Source organism: Vombatus ursinus, unplaced genomic scaffold, assembly GCF_900497805.2.
Source record: "Vombatus ursinus unplaced genomic scaffold, bare-nosed wombat genome assembly UNPS02015255.1, whole genome shotgun sequence".
Classification (NCBI taxonomy): domain Eukaryota; kingdom Metazoa; phylum Chordata; class Mammalia; order Diprotodontia; family Vombatidae; genus Vombatus; species Vombatus ursinus.
In genome coordinates, this window is record NW_020955033.1 from 35,525,646 (window position 1) to 35,552,189 (window position 26,544).

At 37.6% G+C, this 26,544-nt stretch overlaps 1 protein-coding gene across 5 annotated transcripts in view; it reads left to right on the forward strand.

Annotated features, from left to right (window-relative positions):
* The window catches only part of LOC114031828 (receptor-type tyrosine-protein phosphatase mu), a 958,139-nt gene that overhangs the window by 839,542 nt on the left and 92,053 nt on the right, over nucleotides 1-26,544 (forward strand). For all 5 annotated transcript variants that reach the window (XM_027846963.1, XM_027846964.1, XM_027846965.1 and 2 more), the window contains one exon: nucleotides 368-404. In XM_027846963.1, coding sequence (XP_027702764.1) covers nucleotides 368-404 — 37 coding nt within the window. The remainder of the gene's footprint in view (nucleotides 1-367; nucleotides 405-26,544) is intronic.

Consider the following 26,544-nt stretch of genomic DNA (forward strand, 5'->3'; position numbering starts at 1 on the left):
TAACAGCCCCAACCAAATGAAATCCTATTGTACATTGCCAACCTATTTGTACTCTAATGAGAGCCAGCATTGTATTATTTCAGGGAATCCATAAGTTGCTGGTGTTTATTGCTCATCTATCACCTCACAGTTGTCATATGATTAAGTTACTCGTGCCTCCCTTGAAATCATCATAACTCTGACATTTGATGTCCCTTCCTTTGTTAAAAGAAACCCAATGTGTTAGATATGTTTAATCTCAACACCGAATATATTAGCTCCTGATATTTATATGTGAATTCATTTCAGCGAATTTAACAAGTGACTTAGGTACTACCCATGGGTTTTAAGTTTGTCAAATAAACCTTTATTTTTTTATTTTTTTTAGGGTTATCACCGGCCCAATCACTATATTGCCACACAAGGTAAGTTAATCACAGTCTTGATGTCTTTTTCTAGTTGTGTAACTTATTTCTTATTTCTTTCCCTCTAGGCAGTGGATAAACTTAATTATAAAATTGTTTGTTGCATTATAATCATTAATTTGTTTTCTTGTTGTAAATACCTTGGATTAGAAAATTTAGTTATATTTGAAGATCCTTAGAAGAGAGACTTTCTGTATATTTCATATATACTTTATACCAAGCCTCAGAGCAACCCATCTATAATTTATAACCTTAGAGAATTCCCTGAAGCTCAGGGAGATTAAGGAGCATATGTTCATTGTCACACCATTACTAAATGTCACAGACAGAGTTTGAACCCAGGCCTTTCAGACTTCAACGCTCTGTAATGCCATTTTGTCTCTCTGATTTCTTTAGTGCATTAAAACTTATGCTTTAGGTTTTTCATTTTTGCAAAAAGCTCTCTACTGCTTTTTATTAATAATGATTAGCTACTAATAATTTCTATCATCAGAAAACTAGCTGTTTACTTGGAAAAGAAAATATCTTAAATACCCCTAGCAGTAGACACTGGAGAATATAATAGGTAGCATAGAGAATTAGTCTGGAGACTCAAGAAATGACTTTTGTTCAGCTTTAATTTAAGCCTTTATGTAGTATAAAGTCACATAGTTATAAAAAGGCAGTGTGATACATAGGAGAGAGTATTCTGGAGTCAGAGGATCTGGATTCAAATTCCACCTCTGATGCTTAGTGCCTGTATGACCTTGAGTAAATCACTTAACCACCGTGGTCCTTAGTTTTCACATCTGTGAAAGGATGGAGTTGGAATAGATAACATTGGAGGTCCCTTCCAGCTCTAGATTTAAGATTCTTTGATTCAGAGACATCCAGTAGTCCACCCTCATATTCATGGTATATCAGGAGAAAGCAAAGTAAGACCCCAGCAGATTGGGGGGACCTTCAGTGATGAGTTTGTGGGAGGACATGGACAAGAATCACCCAAAATGAGCAGCCACGGATGGGCTGCTGTAAGGCGCATGGTCTTAGAGCATCATTAGAGGGGACATCCATGTCAGAGATCCCACGTCTGTTTGAGTATTGTCAGAGTATTTATTATAATATCATGAAAATATAATGACTGATTCCTCACTGCTGGGTGGCAGTCTCCTTTTTACTCTTTCATATTTACCACATTTATTCTAGACCTCCTCTTATCAAGCCTCTAACCCTACCACTTTTTTCAGTATTCCCCCAGATGGCCTTGACCCCTTAAAGTACTTTAGTGAAAATAGTAAGTTCAACCAATATGTACTCCCTCAGCCGCCTTCCTCCAAACTTCTGTCTTCACTCATTCTCTACAGTCTCAGAGTATGAAATGGCCATTGTTACCAAAACTTACCCTTCCACTATTACTCATAGTCTTTTACCCCTCTCATATCCTACCTCTCATATCCTATCTCAGTCATCCCCCTTTTCTCTTTTTCTCAACGGCTTTCTTTTCCTAAGCCAACAACAGATCCTCCTAGGGGGACAAAATCACAGCCAAATCTTCCTTTTACCCTGCTAACCAGATAAGCCATAGAAATATCATAATTTATTATGCTAGGTAGACAGTCTTCTGTGTGAAGTGGATCATTGGTGGAAACATCAAATCAATGAGAGTCTATTGGAGTATCAGAGTAAGGATATCCTCTAGAAAAGTCATCTAGAGGAAGGTTTAAGCTGAGGGTGCAAGCCAAAGGTAGATGAGTCAGTCAATAAATGTTTATTAAGTGATTACTCTGTTCCAAATTCTATGCTCAGTGCTAGAAGTACAAATAAAAAAATAAAAAGATAGTGTCTGCCCTCAAGGAGACTCTATTCAAATGGAGGAAGATAGCACATAAAATTAAGGTGAGAAAGGGAAGCTGGGAAAGGGAATGAGAGGGTTGTTAGAAGAAGTCTAGAATATAACCTAGAGAGAAACGAGACCTATGCTGACCTGGGCACTCTCCTTAACTGGCACATGTCCACTCTGTGAATTCCAGGACTGAGAGAGGCTTCAAGATGAAGAACTAGGATATGGTAGAGGAGGTCTAGAGTACAGCCTGGAGAGGAGAGGAATGAGTCTTCCCAAAGTAGAAAGATTTCAACTTTGGCTTTTGGTGATGGAGTGTGTGTCTGTTCATTTCATAAGCTAAGGACTAGCTTAACAAAGTGTGGGAGAGCCTCATCTTTGAAATGACTGGCCACCAGTTAATGAATTTTTCAGCCACATGAAGCATGAAGGCATATTCACATGAGTTCAGCATCAGTGCAGAGGGTATTCATACAGATGAAATCACAGCTCCATGACCATTTTTATTAGTTCCAAAAAACTTTCCACTTTATTTCTCCTGAGCTATTTATTCATAGGCACAACTCCTTATATTGCTTATTTTATTTTTGATCAAGATGCCAGATGCAAAGGAAAACAAGAATCTTATCAATGGTTAATTGTCGTAGTAAGTGACTTGATGAATATTGCAATCCTGAAACCATAAAGCATTCTATGTTTTTCCACATGCAAAGAACACAGATTAAATAAGAAAACATTTGTGACAATATGTGTTCTAGGAAAAAAATAAGATAAGAAGGTCACTCTTTCCACATGGCTTCTAGAACCTGGGTAGTTTTCCTTCCTAATAAATATAACACTATGCAGTATAGAAGATTGAGGAAAAACAGTCTAGACAGTCTGCCTAGTTAAATTCTTTTCTCAAACTTGCTTCACTTTAGAATAAGAAGCAGCATATGAGAAAAGGTCATAGTTTAACATTTTCCTAAGGTAAATATTTCTATTGTGGTTCTTAAAAGATGTACAACATTCCACAAGAAATCACTAGGGAAAAACTAAGGTCTAACATTTTCACAGGAGAGGGGGAAGTTAAGAGATAGAAAAAAAATGTTTATGAAAGTTCAATATGCATTTGGCTTTGAGTCTGTCTTTTTGGAGGTGGAGAAGAGTTGGATTTGAGCATCCAAATCTGCTTCTTGCCAATTTGGATGTGTTATCTAGCTTCTAAACTTCTAGCCAGAGCTCTCGATCCAAGGGCCCTACTCATCCTATTCAATGACTTTAACAGAGTATAGTCTGAGCAATTCCATAGCCCTGGCAGAACACTTGGAAAACTAAGCTCTAGCTAATTTCCAGTAAAATTCTTGAAAGCATTTTAAAGGACAGAGATGATTTCACTCCTCTCTTTTGATGTGTAACTTTGGATTTGCCTCCCTCACAATCATTGTGTTGAAAGGAGCTCCCAGGTGCAGCTCAATCATCTAATTTTGTTTAAACACATTCACTTCTCCTAAAGATGATCAGCTTTAGATGCGAAGTCACAATTAAAGTAAAACTTTACTCATTTGGACTAAAATTGCAGTCTTTACTGTAAATTTCAAGTTGACAAATTTTAAAAAGTGAACCGCTTTCACTATTTTGAAATAGACGGTGATGATATATGTTTTGTGAAATAGGAGACCCTAAGAAACCTGATGCAATAAATAGGTATTGATCTTTCAAATGAGCATGATCATTATTTCTCTGAAAAGTTTGTTCCATCAAACACATATTGCTCTGTGTTTAACACCTCACTTGAAGTCAATGTTTGGCATATCATTGAACAAAATAATCTGTATAGTCACATCGTTCATGGAGTCTTGCATAGTTTTGATACATAACTAAGAAATCCCTTATCTAAGAGTGTCTTCATGACTGCTGCTTGCTTTACTGAGTCAGATGCTTTCTTAAAATCAATAAATGGTAAATACAATGACATCTGATATTTTTCCGTTTATTAGTTGTTTGGTTGTGAAGATGTACTTCCCTGTAGAACACTTCCTACCTGTTCCTTTCTCATTACTTTTTCATCAAGGATGCCCTCATTTCATGCATAGACAAAGGTTTTATGAAAGTAGGAATTCAGACTCATGGGATAGTAATTCTGCACTGATGTCTTTTTTAAGTTAAGGAGGGGGGCTAGGAGTAATGCAGTGGGAAGATTTGAAATGTCTTGCAAAATCACCTTGGAATGCTTTTAAAGTTGTCACCTCAAGCACAGACATCTTTATACACAGTCATTCTGTCTAACTTCATCATAAGTGATATTGTCATTTCCTCACACATCAGCTAATCAAGCACATATTTATCAAGAACCTACTTTGTGCCAGGCACTGGAATTAGAAAGGCAAGAATCAGACACTGAGGTTAAGGAACTTACATTCTACTTGGGAAAGGGCAATGTATATACATATAAATACATACAGAGTAATCATACAGAATTATTATATACACATAACATATATATGAGATGGTGATTCCGTGGACAGAAGCAGATAGGTAGACCAGTAGACAGAACTCTGTGCTTAGAGTCAGGAAAACCAGAGTTCAAATCTTGCCTCTGATAATTACTGTGTGACCCTGGACAAGTCACTTAAGGCTCTGTGTCCTGATCTGTAAATTGAGAAAGTTAGATTCAGTGGTCTCTATGGTCCTTTCCACTTCTAAATGTATAATCCTCTGTCCTTATTGTTAAAAATAAATCACCATAAAAATTTTCACAGACGTGATCCAGATCTCCTAGTTGCATTTCTAGTTGATTATTCCTAAAATAGTATAGCTTAACTAGATCTCATTTGAAGCTCTCTGGAGAGTTTTTTTTTTTTTTTTCAATGGCTTTTACTGTTAAGTTGTGCTGGTACCCGTGAGATGTCAAGGGGCCTAAAGGAAGACCCTCACTGTGTGAGATAGACCCTTTTTAGAAGAGTTATTGGAGGATGTGGAAAAGAACCCCCCAAGATGAGGAGCTGTGAGATATCCATGCAGATAGTAGTATTAGAGAGATTGTGCATATTGATGAGAAATAACACACTTCCGTTGAAATGAGACCACATGGCTCATAATATCCTTTCCATAGTGACAAACAGGGGTGTTCTCTTGTCACTTGTGGCATCCATGACTTCACTTAATAAGATTTTCTCACACAATCACTTCTCTATTTAAAAAACCTATCATGCCTGTGAGCCACCTTGCCAATTAAATAATGTATAAATTCCTGATCCTGGCATTCAAGGTCTTCCATAGTCTGGCTGCAACTTATCTTTTCAGTCTCATTTCATGCTACTTCTCTTTACATGTCCTATGATCTGAACAAACTGGACAATTCTCCATTTCTAGTTGTCATCTGGCCCTCTCGTCTCTCAGTGCCTTTTCTCATGTTATCCCCTTGGCCTCCAATGTACTTCTCCCACTATGCCTTCCATCTGCAACTGTTAAAGTTCCTTTCCTTCGTTGAAGACCCTACTAAGATGCTACTTGTTTTAGAAAGCTTTCTATGGCTCCCTCTGGCAGGTGACAATGATCTCTCCCACTTTAGATTTCTCATAGTAGTTTGCCTAGATCTTGCCTTTTTATTTCACTTATTGTCATATTTTTCATAATTATTTCTGTATATGACTTCCCTCCTTCCCTCCCCACCATTTGACTATAAATGTATTACAAACATGGCCAAAGGATCTGTCTAGGTATTCATAATGTTTAGTGCCTTGTACTTTGCAGGAATTTAATAGATGTTTGTTGACTTGCATTGGATTGAATTAAGTTGGGTTGAAATTAAGAAACAAGCATTTATTAAGCACCTACTGTGCACCACACCCTGGTAAACTGTTTCAGCAGATGGGTTAAACTGGGTTGAAGGGGGTAAGTTAAGGGGATGTCTACCCCAAGCATGTGAAGACTTCCCCTAGCAGAATGGGCGTCTAAGAACAGTTTGTTCAAATGTCTACAAAAGTGGTTGAAACAAGTACTGTGGAGTGCTTAGAGCTTGGTTAGACATTGAAGATGCCAAGGTCATCCAGTGCCTCCTGGGGCATCAGCAGTCATCTTGACTTTTGTCCTGCCACTAGACTTCAGTGACTCAGAAAGAGAATAAGGCTGAAGACTTTGCCCAACTCTGTCCCACTTAAACAGAAATCAAGACATCACCTATGATGTCATTGGTCCTCTTTGAAAATGAATATTAGGGGCAGGTAGGTGGCGCAGTGGATAGAGCACCGGCCCTGAAGTCAGGAGGACCTGAGTTCAAATCTGGCCTCAAACCAAACACTTGTCACGTACTAGGTGTGTGACATTGGGCAAGTCACTTAACCCCTATTGCCTCACCAAAAAAAAAAAAAAATGAATATCAAAAACAAAACAACAACAACAACAATAAAATTGTGTGCAAGGCACTGAGCTAAGTGTTGGGGATACAAAGAAAGGTAAAAACAGTCCCTGTCCTCAAGAAGCTCGTAATCTAATGAAGGAGACAACATAAAAACGAGTATGTACAAACAAGATACATTCAGGAAAAATCAGAGATAATCAAACAGGAGGAAGATACTAGCATTAAGAAGACTGGGGGAGAGGCTTCAGAAGGTGGGATTTCAACTGAGACTTGAAGGAACACCAGGAAAACCAGGAAGTATTTAGTGACTAAGGTAGTTTTTGGCATCTTTGAAATTCCTTATTGTGACAACTGTTCTGCTTCAGCCAAACTTTTCTCAGGAGTCACTTTTATTCATTTCCTATTTTTTATAGTTGACAGCCAGCTCATAAAAACATATAAGTTGAATTATCACAGAGTTCAAACTAGTGGAATCCAAATTAATGAGGTATTCTTGGACAAAATGAATTTTCTAGCTCCTAAAATTCCTGATAGCAAACATGATATTCTTTCAACTACTTCTCCTTTCCCCTACGTCCCTCTCCTCATGCACAGAGATTATTCTTTGAAGAGAAATGTCATTAAGAGAAGTCACATCGAAGTCTCTGTGGAGTTAGTTTGATTGATATTTGTTTGTTCTGGTAGTCTTCATCAGCTGCATTCAACACATCAAATGCTAATGAGGAAATATAATTGTATGCAGCTTAAAAATGGCAAATGTAATCAGTTTGTAATAGGCTACCAATCTCCCTTTAACCGAGCTTGGAGTTGCATAATTACCTGTTTATTAGAATATTGTTGTTTTTCCAGTGTCTCATAGTTTGCTCCTGACTCATACTTTCCAATTTAGAATCATGCATATCACTACTGAATATCACAGAGTGCTTATTGTTGTTGTTGTTTTCTGCAAGTGGCAGAAAATGGGAATTTTTAAAAATTTAACATGGAATCAAAAGACTGTATATCCATTTGGGAAAATAAATTTGGAACCATGTTGTTCTGATTAGAAAATTAGTCTCTCTTTTCTGTTATGTGCCTCATGCATAATATGCATAATATGCCCAGTGGCCTGGGCGTGCCATTAATGAAGAATCCTGATAATCTGCCATTATTGGCACTGACAGCTAGAATATGCTCATGGGTCACCTTTATAAAAAAAGAATCTATTCTTAGAGCTCAATATAATGGGCAGTAGAAGTACTAGTAAGCAGAAGCAATCTTAAAACTTTTCCTTGTTTTCTTTCTGCAATGCTATGTTTTTAAAGCCTATTCGCAACGGAAACTGGAGGCCTACGTGGACTGCCCAATATAATGACAACCAGTTTTATCTCAGGATTTGGAAATAGAATGATTTTCAACAAACTTCTTAAATGCTGAGCAAAAGTGGTGAATTGTTCCGACCTTGTTTCTTTTTTCTTTTCTAATGGTACTGATTTTTTCCACCAGTAACAGACTCTGACCTTTGACAATGATGGTAATGTTTCTGTAAATTGAGTTGACCGCATGTAAGCCAGATTTGATGATTTTTAATGTGTTCTTCCTGTCTCTTCTCTCTGTTTAATTGTTTTCTGTTGTCTGGCTTATATACTGGTGACTTGGTATTAACCTCATCACATCTGACTGTCTAGGCAGGATTAAAAATGTTATAATTAAGATTTCCTTATTCAGAAAATCAATGACTATAAAATTGGTGGAGAGAAAGGAAGCCAAGGCAGGGGGTAGGCATGGTGTAGAAATCATGTATATTCTTGTGAAACTAGAATGGGTACTACCACATTGTTGTGGCTTAGGGAGTAGTGTTCATTTTAATGGATAAATTCCCAAAGAGCTTGGCAACATTTCGTTATGAACAATACCTGTTTTTTCTAAATCTTTACAGCTTACGAAGTGTTTTCCCATATGTTAGCTCTTTTGCTCCTCATCAAGACCCTTTGATGTAGATGGAGTATTTTATCTCCTGTTCTGTAAGAGGGGCAGGGCTTTATCAGATACTGCTGTCCTCTGTGTAATTTATGTTCTAGTCCAACTAGATTGTTTTCTATCCCCTAAATGCATGCCTTATACTTTCCTTTCACAGTGGCTTTGATGAAGCTCTTCCATATGCCTAATATGCCCTCCCTCCTCTTACCTGTTGAATTCCTACCATATTTTAAAACTGACTCAAATATCACCTCCCTCCATGATGTTCTCACTGATTTCTTCAGTTGGTAATAACCCCATACATACACACACATACTCCCACAACAACCTAGGCCATAAGCCACAAATAACACTATTTTGTCCCTCTGTAGCAGCTGATATTTAATAAAAGTCATACTGAGTCAGTTCTCTGAGTAAGATATTCTCTAATAGCAGGGGCATGCAACCTGGTAACAAAGGGTCTTATTGGCTAACCTCCATTTGTGCTGAAAGACCCAAAGGGAGAACCAAGAATCTTTAATATCTAGGTGTGTCTTCTTTCTGATTGGCCTAATGGTACATCATTTAGACTGCCCCTGGCAAATATAAGACCACCCTGATTGGTGGACATTTTAATGAGGAGGTGGTCTAAGAATTCTCATCTCCATTACTTCATCATTGTGGGCGAAGGTTAGGAAAAAGCAAGGATATCCCCTGGGGTGGCAAAGGGCCCTGCCCAAGCTAATTAATGAACAGGTGCCTTAAAGGCTGGAAGTAATTACCTTATTCTAATACCCCCTTCAGGAAAATAAAACAAAAGAAAAACAAAAAACTACCTGACCTTCAGAGGTTGGGATCTGAGGAAATGGATGCTTCACATAATAAATAACACAATCCAACATTAATTTTCCTCACCTCTTCTGTACCTTTTATATGATGCACATATCATATATTATTGCGTATTATAGGTAATGATGTATGCATATTTCACCAATAGACTATAAGTTCCACAAAAGCAAAGAACAAGTCTCATCTAAATTTTGTATCTCATCTAGCACCTCTCCCAGTACTCTGCTCATAGTAGATCCTTAGCAAATCTTTATTTAATTGAATGCTTGAAGACCAATTTTACTAATTTACCTAAAGTTGCATGCCCAAGATGTGGCCACGGTGGTAATAAAATCTGAGTCTTCTGACTCATTGGCCAGTTCTACTATACCACATCCCTCTCAATCATAGGCTTTAGGATTTGGTTTTGGTTTTTGGCTTGGTTTTTTTTTTTTTAAATCATATTTATGATCTGTCCTTCTCACTGCCCCTTATCATAAATGAAAGAAAGAAAGAAAAGATATGAAACAAAAATTCTTCATCATAAACATGCACCATTCAACAAAACCAAATTCACACATTGGCCGTGCCAAAAAATGTATGTCTCTTTCTCTGCATTTTAAATTCATCACCTTTCTGGGAGGAAGCGAGTGGCGTGTTTGATCCTCAGTTCTTTGGATTCATGGTTTATCATTGCATTGATCTGAGATCTTTCAGAGTTGTTTTTATTTTTAAGGTGGTTGTCATTATATAAATTGTTGTAGTTCTTTTATTCTGCATTGTTTCATAAAGATCTTCCTAGTTTCTTCTGAAATTGTCCATTTCATCATTTCTTAGGATGAAATTTTCCATTTCATTCATCTACCATAATTGGTTTAGCCATTCCCAAATAGTGCACTCTTGATTTACAATTTTTGGCTAACATGGAAAGAGTTGCTATGTATATTGTTGTACACAAAGGTCTTTTTCCTCTTTCTTTGAGGTATAGGCATTATAGTCTTTACTTTTGTGGAAAGAATGAAAAAGACATTTCAAGTAAGAGGAGCAAAATATGGGTTAAGGTAAATAGATCTAACAAGAACAGTTTTTTGTTGTTGTTTAGTCTTTTTCAGTCATGTCCAACTCTTCATGACCTCATTTAGGATTTTCTTGGTAAAGATACTGGAATGACTTGCCCAGGGTCGCTCAGCCAGTAAATGTCTGAGGCTGGATTTGAACTCAAGTCTTCCTGACTCCGACCCAGCACTCAATACACTATGCCACCTACTTGCCCATAAACTGGAACATTGTTTCATGGTAAAATAAGGAAAGAACAAGTAGATGAAGGGCCTTAAATATTGGACTGAGGAGCTTAACTTGTCATGAAAGCCATGGAGACCTATTTGGTTTTTTTCTTCAAGAGAGCGATGTGATGGAAAATGTTACATTTTAGGAAGACAAATTGGGTAGCAATGAGCAGGAGAAGCAGAAGAAGGGTAATAAGCAAAGACACCAGCAGTTAAGAGGCCTTTGTAAAAATTTAGGGGAGAGATGATAGGGGCTAAGTGGCAAGAGGAGGAAATGACCACAGATGTAGAATTTGCTTCATACTCACTGCCATATAACATACCAAATATACTTAATGAAGTGAAATGGAAGTCTATGACATCTTTAGAAAAACTATATATTTTTATCATTGCTTTTTCTTCCCAACTTTTAAAATTCAATTTAACTTTCATTAAGCATGTACTTTGTGTATTTTTTTAATCCCAAAAAGAGGCAAGCTGTCTTTGTCTTTAGTGTTATTTTGGGTTACTGTGGCACCTTCTTTAAGTCAAGACAAATTCCACATGGGGTATCTAATGTATCCTCTTAACACCCTTCAAAAATAGATATTACTTTGCCCATTTTATAACCAAGACACACAGATCCTTAGTAAACTGCCTATCATTCACACGGTTGAGTGTTAATGGGTAACTTTTTCATTTGCCAAGTTCCAGCCCCAAGAACATATCCCACTAGTACATGCTGTGTCTCACTGGAACACAAAGCCAAAATAATCAGCCTTCTGTGAGACAACCACAATATCTAAGAGTCTCATCTAGAATTTCCCGGGATATGTAATGTACACATATTTTTCTCTCTGAAAAAGTATTAAGAGTTTGCGTTTACTCCTTTAACTATAGCTTATACTTTGCACTTCTCTATCATTAATTCAATATTCTCAGAGATGCCAAACAAAACTGAAGCCAGTGCAATTTTTGATAAGCACGGGTGGTTCCTAATGTCCTATTAGGAGCAAGTTGCTGTTCTGAGCCTCTACATTCATATAAGCTATTTGCACTATTTTTTTTTTTGTCAGACTGGATTGATTTTTTTTTCATAAGCCTGAGTAATTTTTTTTCATTTTAAGCATTTCTGGGAAGAACAGGCATTTGAGTGATGAAATGGTATATTGATTGCTTCTAAATATACACAGTAAATTTATCAACCCCCCATAATGATTCACCAGCCTAGGCTCTCCTTTTAAAGTTTATGCTGTTAGTGTTTCCATCAGTATCATATGTATTAGTATGTACAAAGTACAAGTTGGTCCTCATCTTACAGGAGAAAGTGAAAAGGCTGGAGAAATTTACTTTACTCCCCAGGTTATAAGGAAGAATAAAATGTTTCTTGTTATTATAGAATGAGTGCTTCAAGGAGGAAACAAAAGAGAAAGGCGGATGTGAAGAAATAGAGGTGAATTATCACTTATGTCAGGAAGATGGATGGTAGAAAAATGGTGCAGAAAAGGAAGGGAAATGATCTCGCTGAGCATGTAGGGCTTTATAATGGGTGTGAGACCCCTTCTTTAGGAGGAGGAGAGGTGGAAGTTGGACCATCTGTGGAAGGAGTAATTTCTTGTGTTTCAAAGAATGAAGATGTAGATTCTTGAGTGCAATTAGTTGAGAGACGATCCATTTGAGAGAAAGAAGAAAATCTTTATGGTTGATGAGTCCCCACTGAGGGCACTGATGCAGCTATCTTGTTGGCCTGTCATAAACAACAGAGAGGTCAGCCATCTTCCTAGGCATGTATGTGTAATATGAAAAAGAGATTGGCCAAAATTGTCCAACCTGACAACCACTGCCCAGTCTTGGTCATTCATATGAAGACAAATGATATAAGATGAAACCAGGAAAATATTTCTGGGGATTATAAAGTCATGGGAAAATGACTAAAGCTCTTAGAGACCCAAGTGGTGTTTTCATCACTACTACAGGTTAACACCACATGATTGAAAAGGGAAAGCCAGATATGAGAAGTGAATAGCTTGACTGAGAGGATGATGTATGAGAATGGAATTTGAATTTCTGACCCATTGCTAAAAATATAGTAATGACTTTCTGATTTTGATGTGAGGAGCAGGTGAATGAAAGAAGCTGCAGAAATAAGAGGAGGGAAATATGAAGAAGGAGATTTAAAGGATTTGGGAATTCTGAAGAAAGACAATTTAGAGGAGGAAAAAATAGGGGCTGGTTTGGGAGGATTTTAGCCTAAGGAGAAGGAGAAAGAAAAGAACTCAAGGTGAAGAAGAAAGACAAGTAATCAAGAGAATCATGAGTCAAAGGACCAGGAGAAAGAGAAGGGTTTGAGTTATAGGAAAAGGAAAAAGAGATGAATGACATAGCAAATTGCCTTACCTGCCAAACACAGGACTTTGTATTTGATCCAGAAGGGTAACAGGGGGCTCTTGAGTTTACTGAGTAGGTACAAAATAGCTAACAACTCAAGAAATCTCCAGGTGAATTGGTCAAAAGAGCTATTAGCAAGAATAGTAAAGGCCTGAGGATCATACTTCTGAAAAGTATAAAGAGCAAAGAGAATTTTCAGGAACTTGTATAGATTGTACGGTAACCAAGTAATTGCCATGACCAAATAATTGTTATACAGTCAATCCTCAGCTTTCATGGGGGAAATATTCCTAAGTAAATGATGTGAAAATCAAAAGCACAAATATTGATACCTTGAACCTGAGTTCAATAGGGGGTTAGGTTCCCATGACCACCCAAGACTATAATCTCTCATTAGAGATGACCAAAAATACACTTTTCTGCATATAATTTTTATAACAAAATGTTAGTTCTGATATATGTACTTTTCCTAACACAGTAAAAATGAAATAACCCACAAAATGCAATATAAAAATAAAATTGGTAATATGCAACATATTTTTCCTTGCTATTACTTCCCTATTATTCTGTGACCTTTTTCACCAAACATTGATTTCAAGCAATATTCACTTTTCATAACACATGCAATCTACAGTACCACAAATAAAATTAAGCAAATAAAATTCTTAAAACTAAAACATTTTTAACTTGAATCTTACCTTCCACTGTGTGAGATGGTGGTGTGAGGCCATTGTATTGTACAGTATACTGCTGTAAACCTCTCTACCTTGGCCTCCCACTGAAAACCAATGGAGAGATTGGTGGGACTTTAGTTGCTGCTGTCAAAAGATGATAAAACTGGTGAGGTCTTGACGTTCCCTTACAGCCTGAAGGACTTACACTACAGTTTAGGGGCATAAGTGGAGCACAAAACTTGAGTTTTAAAGGCAAACAATGAAAATATGCAATGAATGTATGGGGAGCCTTTAACAAGACCAGTGAAGTGCCTGATAGGATACTTGTGGGAATGGTGCCTGTCATTCTTTTCTCTACTTCATTTAGTCATAAATGTGCATGGTTGCCAACACAAAAGTGAAAATGATGATACTAATAAGTCTCCCCAAAACACTTCCCTGCTATCCAAGTTATCAAAGAGAAGGGAGTATTTGTTTCTTAAAGATAGACTTAAATGTGAAAGGAGGGGGAAAAAAGATCCAAAGAGGAAAAGGGGAATCTTGAGGTTAGAGGTAGAAAAATGAGGTTAGGAGGTTAGAGAGTATGTGTATGTGTGTGTGTGTGTGTGTGTGTGTGTGTGTGTGTGTGTGTGTACATGTATGTGTGTATGTATACACATATATACACACATATACACACATACATACACAAAAATACATACGTACATATGTACACACAGGATTTGACAGAAAACCTCCCAAGATTAATCATACTCAGTGACTACTATGCCCTTCTGGTGGTTTCATAAGAACATATGGCTGAAAATATAGGGATGAGCAGATCTTGGCCAATGAGAAGTACTTCTCACAAAGTTTGGTTAGAATATGTTTGCCTAGAATATTTTAAATCTAATTAAGAGGCATTGTAACTGAAAAGGAATGGGATGGGAGAACACTGCCTGTGAATATTTGCCAAATGATATACAATAAAGAGTAGACACAATGTAGAGAAACTCAGAGATTCACAGGAAACAAAAGCGAGACAACAATAAAACCTACGTCTTCACATATTTTTAAAAATGCATAATCCATTCTTCACTCCAGCTCTCTTTTAATTCCTCACCCATAGATTTGGCCACAATATTCCTCATTATAGCCATATCCTATTGGCCAATCTATATGTGGTTGTGCCTCCTGCACTCAATCCTGTTATTTATGGAATCAGGACCAAGCAAATCTGGGAATGTCTTATTCAAATCTTCATCAGGAAATATTAATGTTAAATGAAGAAATCTACACTATTCTATTCTGCTTTTTTTTCTGGGAAAACACCTTTTGTAGAGGGACAGAGTATTGTGCTATTTATAATAGTGAAAAATAATCTCACAGTTAATAAGAAACCAAATTCTCAGATACAACTCAATTAAAAAAATAAAAATATAGAGATTAAAAAATGTGTAATCCATCGATAACAAGAAAGTTATACTAGAATCCTAAAATAGAAGGCTAATTGGACCTTGGTGTGGTGAGTCACATGAATGGAATATGGCACAGGAAAGGTATTATTTGATTCATTTATTCAAATAGAATAGAATACATTAAAGGAGAAGAGATAGTGCAGAATAACATTGTTTATTAAAGAAGGATCAGAATTTGAGAATACCTTAAAGGACCAAGCTGTGTTAGTGGACACGTTGCTTTTTATTTCTTTTATCTAAAAAAACAAAGAAGATAGAGATTGGATAAAATTTTTATTTCAAAGAAAATTATTTTTAAAATGTGCCACATGAAATGCTTAGACACCTTGTAGTCTTAAGGAGCTATACTTCTTTACTTGAAGATCAGTGGAAGGAAAAACAGAAGTCATTACAGTATTCTACAGGCCACCCAAATATAAAGGGCAAAGAGATGAGGAATTTAGGAAACAAATTAAAAATCTGGCATGAAAGCATGATATTGTAATAATAGGTGACTTCAACCATCTTGATGTTTATTGGTATTCTCTTTCCCTAAAACAGAGTAACTAATACATTTATGACTTGTCTTAATGATAATTGTAGCCATCAAAAGGTAAAAAGGAATGACAAGGGCAATTACAAATATGTACAAATCTGCTGATGTCACAACTTTACATATGTATGTATGTATTTGTGTGTATGTATGTGTATATATACACATATACATATATAGATATAGATATAGATATAGATATACACACACACATACAATCCTATACAGTATAGGGATTGACTAGAATTTAGTGAGCCAGGAAGTGATGTTCTCAAACCTGTGCTTTGTGAATTTCCCTTTGTCAACTGTGAAGAGAATGGATGAGAATGGGGACACACTAATGTAAAAAAAGACAATTAGGATTGGGGGCAAATGATTATTCAATTCTATCATTTATGATAGCTAACAAGAAAGTTGTTCGTAGTCTGACATGCATCCATGATTAGAGACAGCAGATTTCAAAGGGCATAGAGAAAAGATAGATATGATCTTAGCATATACCTTTAAGGGGAAGTTGGCCCAAGGGAACTGGGACAATCTCAAGGACAAAATTTTGAAGACACAAGTAGAAATGATTACAATGAAGAGGAAAAAAAGAGGCAAAGGTGGACCAACAGAGTCAAATAGTTAAAAGGCATAGAATAAAAAGCAAGTAACTGAGAGTGAATGCAGAAGAGTAGCCCAGTGCTTTAAAAATTGTGTTAGGAGTTTGAAAAAAAGGCCAGAATGAGTTTAGGTTGGTGAGATAAGCTTAGTTTTAAAGAAAGGGAGATAGTATTTTTAGTTTTATTAAGAATGAGAAAAAATTTAAAGGAAGACTAGGATCAGTGCTTTAGATGGAACAGGATGGTAACCGACAATGATAAAAGGACCAAACTATTTAACTTCTAGTTTGCTTCTTTCTCTTCTAAGGGGAATGAGTTGGAAGCCTAGAACAAAAACATTAACAGGGATTGGACAACCAAAATAAGTGAGCAGATGGTCAATCAATATCCAGCTTCCCTTATTGATTGCAAGTCACCAGGCCTAAATACAATACATCTTAGGGGAGTGAATTGATCAATTGAATCACTGATCATTTAAAGATTTTGGAGAAACAGAAAGTTGCATAAAAGCCTGAAGTAGGGAAAATATTCTAGTTTTCAGAAAGCAAATGTGGAGTTTGTATACAGTAGGTGAGAGAACTTGATTTCTAAAGAGGGTGGTTTCTGAGCACTTTAAAAGGGAAATAGTAATCATGAAAAGTCAATGTGTTCTCATCTAGGACAGGTCATGCCAAACTAAATTGATTCTTTTATGGAAAGAGTAATTAAACTGGTAGATCAGAGGAATGGTGTGGGCATAACTTAGATTTTAGCAAAACATTTGACAAACTCTTTCCTGATATAGATTAAATGGAGAAATATGGGAGAAATGATGATGTCTTGAGGTGGATTTGGAGCTGGTTGAATGATCATACTCAAAGCATAGTCATTAATGGGTCCAAATCCACTGGACAGAGATCTCTAGGATCACATCCTAAGGATCTCTCATTGGCCCAGTACTATTCAACAATTTTATCACTGACTGAGATGAAGGTATTAAAAGCATCCTTGTCAACTTTTCACATAACATGAAGCTTAGAGGGTTAACTGAAACATTTGCTGAGTCTGGATCCAAAGAAGGGGGATAACCTGTGCTAAGTCACTAAGAGAGGAGATGGAATTCCATGTGTGAAGAATAAGAAGTCCAGTTTGGAACAGAGTATGTGAAGGGGTGTAGTATATAAGAAACCTAGAAGGGCACATTTGAGCTCGGTTGTTAAATGCCAAACTGAAGAGTTATATTTCACATACTTCATCCTATACAGTATAGGGATTGACTAGAATTTAGTGAGCCAGGAAATGATGTTGTCAAACCTGTGCTTTGTGAATATCCCTTTGTCAACTGTGAAGAGAATGGATGAGAATGGGGACTAACGTAAGAAAGACAATTAGGAAACTATCACAGTTATCCAGGGGAGAGGTGATCAGGGCCTGACCTTTTGAGTGGAGTGAGAAGGAAAATAAAGAGATGTTGTAGGAGTAGAATAGACAAGACTTGGCTGCTGGTTGGCTACGTGGAGTAAAAGAGAATGAGGAGTCAAGGACGACTGTGAGGTTGTGAATCTGAATGACTAGAAAGATGGCAGTGCCCTTTGCCGAAATAAGGGTGGGTTCGGGAAAAATGATGAGTTCTATTGTGAACATGTTGAGTTTGAGATGCTTACAGGACACCAACTTAGAAGTGTTCAGTAATCAGTTGGCAATGTGGAACTGGAGCTCAAGAAAGAGTTTAAGGTCAGACATATAGATCTAGAAATTATCTTGATTATGGCAATGATAATTTGGTCCATGGGAGGTGGTGAGGTCACCAAAACATGGAGTATAGAGAGAGGTAAAAGAAATGTTTAGATATGTAAGAAGAGAACCAAGAGAGAACAGTATCGTAAAAACTTGGGAGGAGAGAGTGGCCAATGGTGCCAAATACTGCAGAGCAGTCAAGAAGGATGAGAATTGACCAAATGGCATTAGATTTGATCATTAAGAGATCATTGGTAACTTTAGAGAATCTCGGGTGAGTTAAATGATGGGATTGGGAGCCAGATTACAAGTGGTTGAGAATAGAAGAGAGAAAACAGACACAAGTGTACATAGCTTTTTCTTTAGCTCTTGTTTGACTTTAAATGGGAGAAGAGATATAGGATTGTAACCATTATAAAGAAAACAACTTTGAAAGACTTGAGAACTCTGATCATTGCGATGACTAACCATAGCACGGACTACTCAGAGCACTGATGAAACACGCTTCTCTCCTTTGGACAGAGGCAGTGGATTCAAGTGGATTCATACATATATGAACATGGCTAGTGTATAAATTTATTTTGCTCAGCTATGCTTATTTGTTACAAAGGAGTGAATGTTTTTTGGAAAGAGGAAGAGAATTGATGAGGAAAACAGATGATGATGATGCTAAAAAAAGAGGAAAAGAAAAGTATCAATGAAGTATATAAAGGAATACACAAAAGAGAATATGAGGAGGTTCAGAGAAATAGACAGTAAAGAAAGTTTTGAAACAAATGTGGTGGATTTGTTATATTTTTAAAAGGAGTCCATATGAATGTAGTAGAAATTCATAGTTTCTTATGCCATCCTCTTTCTGTTCTTTGTATATTGAAATGTTTGTGTTTGTTGGTGTATTTCAAGTTTAAAATAACAAAAAAATATCAAATAGGTCTGTCCTTGGCAAGAAAAAAGGTCACTTTCTTATCAGACATTGGAGTAAAAGAGGGGAGGATTAGAGGCTAGTGGCCTGAGGTTTTGAGATATAGAGTAAGGTTCTCATAAGAGGGATCTCAGAAAACAGCCTGTATTTTGTCAGTAGAGTATGAAGTGAAGTTGTCTGTTGGGACAGTGGACGGAGGGAGTGTCATGGAGACTTGAGGAGTCATAGAATGTGAGAGTTAAAAAGGATCATGTATTCTAACCTGTAAAGTAAAGTTCTCACTATAGCACATCCAATAAGTGATCAGCTAGTCTCTACTTAAAAACTTTCAAAGGTGAATAACACTTCCTCTTGATACAAAAAAGAATGGTACTGCATCTTGCGGGGAGTGGGAAGGAGAATCAGTTAGAGAAAAATAAAAATGTTACCTTGCTACAGGAGCAGTTCATTGTGATTAGATAACATAAACCAGTAGTTTATGTATGTTATGTATGTTATCACTGATGTGGTTTGATTTCTTCCAACAGCAAGTGAGTAGGAGGATGGCAAGGTTGGGGCTCACTGAGACATGAATAACAGGACAAGGATTCAGGAGCAGAGACAATGTAAGGTTGAACTGGTGAAATTGGTGTATTTATAACTGAGAAAGTTCATTATGAAATGTAGTATAACTGAGGCCTATTGTCAGTGTACGCATGGAGAGACAGTCGACAGTTCCCCCCCTCCCTCTTTCTCTCTGTCTCTCTCTCTGTCTCTCTGTCTCTGTCTCTCATTCTTCCTCTTTTAGTATGAGTTATCTTCATGTTTTATCGTTGCGCCATAATTGTTTATGTCCTTATAGCAGGGTAAGTCACAGATCATAGCTCGAGAACAAGAAGGGGCTTCAGAGATCATCTGTGCCTACTTCCTCATTTTATAGATGGTACGGTGGAAAGAGGACTGGTTCTTGAGTCAGAGGACATGGATTTAAATCCTGCTCCTGATATCTACTACCCATGTGACCTTGGGCAGCTCACTTAACTTCCCTGGGCCTCAGTTTCTTCATCTATAAACTGAGGTGGTTGGACTAGATGGCCTCAGAAGGCTTTTTGAGTTCTAGATCTGTGTCCTGTAAGGTTAAGTGACTTGCCTCAGGTCACACGGATAGTAAGCGTCGGAGTCAAAATTATTTGAACCTAGGTCCTCTGACTCCATATGAAGCATTCTTTCCATTGTATCTTGCTGTCTCTTACTAACTGATGATATGAGCATCAATCCTGTTCCTTAACAACAGCACTATAGTGGGATTCCACTGTTCTTTGGAACATTTAGAATTAGAGATAATGGTAAGGACCAAGTGATACATCTTCATACTTACCAGGGTGAAGGTCACTACTCTAACAATGAGTGGAAAAGTATGAATTGGGACTCCCTCTCCCAGCCTCCACTCCGTATGTACATAAAACCATTGCTTTGAGCACCCTGGGAAGAGAAGGTGGAACTGGCATTTTCCTGTAACTCCCCCAAAAAATTTAGTTTGAACCATTTCCTCTAGGTGTCTGGCAATTTCATGAGGAACTCTATTTTGAAGTATTGTGTTATGACTCAGATGACAAGTTTCTGCCCTTGGACTTTGGTTTAGTCAGACTCAAGATTCGAGGAAGAAGAAAACAGCTCATGCTCACAGGGGACTTAACTGGCTATAATTTAATGATATTGGAACAAAGGATCTTGTGAAGACACATGCCAGTCTGAATTAGATCCATCCATGGATTCAGGACATGCTGTGGTCCAGTGGGAGTTGGTTGGCTCTACTATGACTTCAGACTGATCTGAGTGGTTTCCAAACAACTGGGGCATAAGGTGTTTCATGCTGAGGAGCAAATCTGGGTTGATGCGCTGGACAAATATACCAAAAGAAAGATAGTCTCTGCCCTCGAGGAGCTTGCCTTCTAATGGGGAAAGACAACACATAAAAGGAAGCTGAAAAAGGGAAGGGAGGAGGAAGGTCTGTAACTTTACCTACTGAATTCCTACTCCTATGGGATGGGTAGGCGGCCCAGTGGATAGAGCACTGGGTCTGGAGTCAGGAAGATATCTTCCTAACCTCAGACATTTTACTTAACCTTGTTTGCCTCGGTTTCCTCATCTGTAAAATGAGCTGGAAAAGGAATGGCAAACCACTCCAGTTATCTTTACCAAGGAAAACCCCAAATGGGGTCACAGAGAGTTGGACAGGACTGAACAACAGCATTTCAAAGCCCAAGTCAGTTCTGCCTCTTACATGAAGCGTCCCCTGTTCTTCCTAGTCACTAATATCCTTTCACTTCAGATCACACATAACCGTTTTGCTCTCACCCTCTCTAATGTGCTTGCTGTGTAATTGTATTTCATAGTTCATCAACTGAAAGACCATAGGGTCATAGAAGTAGAACTAAAAGGGATCTTAGAGGCAGGCTAGTCTAATACTCTCATTTTAAATATGAGGAAACTGAGGTCTAGAAAGATGAAAGAACTTGCCCAAGGTCATATAAGTGATGAGTGGCATAGATGGAATCTGAGACACTTTTCACTTTGCCAAACTATTTTTATGTCTTATCTCCATACTAAATTATAAGACGGCAGGGATTATGTCTTGTTTAAATAGTGTTCCTTCCTCTGCCCTCAAGCACCTGGACCACTATGTTCTTTTTGCACACAGTAGATGCTTAATAAATATTTGTTGAAAATTATTTGAAGTGTCATGGCTCCCTTGTTTGATCCTTAAAATGTTCAAATTGGCAACATTTCCTTAAAAGACAGTGCTCATTTACCTGATAAATATGTAGTATGTCACACTACTTATAAATTACCTAGTTTGCAAATAAAAGCACGGTTTTTGTTAAAACCCAAAGTGGCATTTAAGTCCATAAACAGTTTTCCTAAATGTTGTAACAAAAGAATTTGCTTATCAATTTTTGGAGGGAAAGTCCAAATTATCGTTCTCTCCTGAAGACTTTTAGTCAGCAACAAACTTTCTACCTTGAAAATAATCAAATTCTAGAAATGAATGTTTATAATGGAAATTGTTACCAAGCTTTAACTACCAGATGACAGTTTGAACTCTGTTAAAGTAACTTCATTCTGTTTACAGTTACCTAAGTGGTTTTTATTCTATATTTCTTTCACATACTGCATGTTATGTGAACATTTTAATAAGGACTTTCAGGAGCACAAATATGGGTTATTTTTTACTCCAGCTAAAAATTCTCTTTGAAGCATCTGAAGCGATAAATAACAGTGCTTTGAATCGTACATTTAACTTTTCTTGGCAAGTCATTATTGTAGCTAAAAGTTGACAAAGCCTCAGTACAAGTTGTGCCCGCCATATAAAGAAGCTTTTGTTTTCTGTATTCTCGTCTCCAGATGGAGAAGAACACTTGAAATTATTTTATGATAGATTCAAGGAAATAAATTTTAAAATTCAGAGCTTGGCTTTTCAGTAAACACCTTTTGTTTTTTGTTTTTCTTTGTTTCTAGTTCTTCTCCTATCATGTCAAATGCAAATTCTCCTCTGGATCATAGCATTCTTTCTGGCTAAAGCCTCCCTATACTTTAAATGGCTTATAGATAATTATATATTTATGCATTCATTTCATTTATTTCCTTTGAGAACAAACTAAAGGCATCATCTAATGAACTTTAGAGGTTCAGTGTTAGACTGAATCCAACAATACTTCATGCCAGGGCTAAAATTCAAGGCCCAGTTTCCCAGCCCCAGTGATGAAGATTGCTGTGCTAAGCAACACTGCATTTTATAACCAACCCTCAGTTATCCACAGACAATCTAAAAGCCTTATTTGAACCTTTTATTTCTACTGTTTTACCAGAACTGCTGTCAGAGCAAAATGGACCAAATCCATAATCATTTCTTCTCCCTGAAATTATCCACTTAGACATGCAGAATTTCAGACTTAGAAGGGATCTAAGAGGCCATTTAGGCCAACATATACATGAAAAGGAATTTCCCCTATAAATAGAGGTCATAAACATTTATAACCTGTGAGACTTGATTTGAATGGATGGATGGATAGAGAATTAGATAATGAAAAGATAAGTGAATTTCAATATAATTCAATGTAATTTGTTTCCTTTGTGATCCTATATATTTTATTTTATACATTTAAAAATCATATTGAATATACTAGAAAATTCAAATGGAAATTAAAATAATATAAAAGGCATTAAGTTATAGTAGATAGAGTGATAGCCCTGAATTCAGGAACACTTAAGTTTTACTCCTACCTATGATGTATGTCAGCTATGTGACCGTGGACAGGTCACTGAATTTTTTATTTCCCCTGGGAAACTCTTGCCTGTAAGTTGCTAAACAGTGGCTTATCTACATCACTGTGAGGATTGTCCATACTGAGAGTCCCTTATACTAGTAAAATCACTGGTCCAGACCCCCCGCCCAAAAAAAAAAGTAATATATCAAAGAGACACAACTGGTTTAGGATAATGTGAAATGTGCCATTCTCAGACCAAATATGTTGATATAATAAAATGTTTGGTTATTTGGTTGCCATTGAGAAGAGAGCAGTGTGGGTTTTAAGGACATCAGTTGGGATCCCTTCTCCGCTTGTTACTCTCCATGTGACCTGGGACAAACCTCCTCTTCTATCTGGCCTTCAGTCTCGTCATTCATGAAATAAGGGTGCTGGATTAGATGACCCCTGAGATCTCTTTCAGTTAAAAAATCTGTGATCTTCTGATCCGTCCACCCATGAAACCCTGTTCTCATCTCAACTATGAAAAACTCTGTCTTAATTCTGGGGCAGGTGGTGGGAGGGAACCTAACCTCCAGACTTCATTGATGAATTTCCTACCAGCTGAAAATATGTTTGAAGTATTGTTGGGAAAATGTGTCAAGTCTATAGACAGGATAGGGAAGGCTTGGGCAGAGCACGTCCCTTCCATTCTCAGGCTTCTGCCACATAGAAAATGAGCTAATTTGTTCTTGTGCTACCTGGTGCTACCATTGAAAAGTGGGAATTGTTTGTATTAAGTTCTGTCTGAGTTGTTAGCTTCTATCTATTTTATTCATTTATCAGCTTCATTCCTCTTTTTTTCTTTCATTGAAAAAAAAACAATTTATCCTACATGGATACTGAGGAAAGCTTGATTAAAGAAGGCAGAAATGAATGACTGTTTTTATTTCTATAGCAGTGTCCCCTAAAGCATCTGAGTTACAGAATGGTGGTTGATTTTTTCCATCACTTCCCTGTGACAGAAGGCAGCCAGATCCTCTGGGTCATCACCAAATGCCTTCCCTCAGAAGTCCACCATTCTCTTTTCCTCCATGATTGCCTTCTCTCGTTGCCCCTGTCTCCTGGCAGGGAACACAGTGTGTGCTCAGGCTCTCATTGTGAGTAGGATCCTCTGAGGCTGACACTGATGAATGCTTTGTGAATAAGCCAGCAGGAGCTTCTTGTGTTGTGCACATCTGTCATGTTCCTCTCTTGTGGAGCCAGGAAGGCTTTCTCCAACCTACTTCCCTCCCCCTCCCACTTCTACAGCCTGCCCTAAAGGAGCCAGCACCCTCCTGAATGGCTGTTCCTATTGTAGTCTTATGGTGCAGCTCATTGCCATGAGGATGTGTAATCACCCTCTTCTCATTTTTCTCAAGTAGAGTTTCTCTTTAAGAGCACAAACTTTGATCTGTATCAGTCAAAACTTACTGGCCTTTCATGTTTTAGCTTGTTTTCCCTGGCAAGTCTAATATTAGTGTTGAAAGCTCCTTACTCACTGCTATGCAGTTGAAGATAAGAAACATTCATTAAAATACAAAGCAACCCTAGCTCAAGGGAGAGACTAGAAGCTAGGTGGTGCAGTGGATAGAACACTGGGCCAGGAGTGAGGAAGATGTGAGTTCAAATCCTGATTCAGAAATGTACTAACTGTGTGATCCTGGGCAAGTCAACCTCTTACCCTCTGTCTGCCATAATTTCCTCCATAGGTAAAATGGAGGTAATACTAAGCACATCCCCCTCTCCGCTAGGATTGTTTTGATGATCAAATGAGATAATGTTTATAAAGCATTTAGCACAGGAATAGTTCAACAAGTACCTAACTTCCTTACTTGTTGTTCTGTTGTGTCTGATTCTTTGTGACCCTATTTGGGGTTACTTAGTAAAGATGCTGGAGTAGTTTGCAATTCTTTCTCTAGTTCATTTAACAGATGAGAAACTGAGGCAAACAGGGTGAAATGACTTGCCCAGGGTCTCACAGCTAGTTTATGTTTTAAGGTCAGATTTGAACTCCTGAAGAGTTGTCCTCCTGATTCCAAGCCCAGTATTCTATCCATTGCACCTCCTAGCTGCCCCAACCTATTTAAAGGACTTTAAATGCCAAACAGAGGATTTTATATTCACTCCTGGAGGTGATAGGGATTCACTGGAGTTTATTTAATAGGAGGATGATATGGTCAGAACTGCGCTTTAGGAAGATTAATTTGACAATTAAGTGAAGGATAGACTGGAACGGGGAAAGATTTAGGTAGGCCAACCAGCAGGTTATTGAAATAATGTAAGTGTGAACTGATAAGGGCTTGTACTGGGGTGGTGCAAGTGTCAGTGAAGAGAAGGGACACGTAACATACTGGACATGTTACAAAGATTAAAAATCTACAGCACTTGGCAATTGTTTGGATATGGAGGATGAGAGAATGAAGTTGAGAATGACACCTAAGTTTCAAGCCTGTGTGACTTAGGAGGATGCTGGTGGTCTTCAACAGGAATAGGGAATTTTGGAGGGAGGGACACAGGAGGTTTGAGGGGAAAGAAAATGAGTTCAGTTTTGGAAAAGTTGAGTTTAAGATGTCTATGAGACATCCATTTGAAGATTTCCAATAAGCAATTGGCTGTGGTAATATGGAGATTAGGAGGGAGGTTGGGATGGATAAGTAGTTCTGAGAATCATCAGCATAGAAATGATAATTCAATACATGGGAGCTAATGAGATCACCACCTCACTGAGGAGGTGGGGACAGAGTTTAGCTGAGCCTTGGGGAAAGCTGTGAATTCTGAAAGATGGAAAGGAGGGATTTCAAGACTGAGTTCCTGGGTAAGAGGAGAGTGTGGAGCTCACAGAACTGCCAGAAGTACAATTTTGCTGGAATTTAGAGTATGTTAAGGGGGGTTGTATGAGATAAGGCTGGAAAGGTTTTGGAATTTGGAAAACCAAATTATGGCCTTAAATACAAAACTAAAGAGTTTGTGTTTTATTTTAGAAGCTATGTGGAGACACCGAAATTTGGTTTTGTGTTGTTTGCATTGGAGCAGCATGGTCAATCCTGTGCCAAAGGAAGATTTTTTTTTCAACTGTGACAAGGAGAGAGGAATAGATGGAAAGCAGGGAGATTAATTAAAGGGCTATTGTAATAATCCAGATGAAAGGTAATGAGAGGGCCTGAAGAGAGAATAGATAGGAAAGGTATATAAATACCATGGACTAGAACTCCAAAGGTCTGAGTTCTAGGCCTAGTTCCACCATTAGTTCACTTTCATTCAATGTATATTATTGAGGTTCAATCATTTTTAGGTCGTGCCCAACTCTTCGTGACCCCATTTTGGGTTTTCTTGGCAAAAATACTAGAGTGTTTTGCCATTTCCTTCTCCAGCTCATTTTACAGATG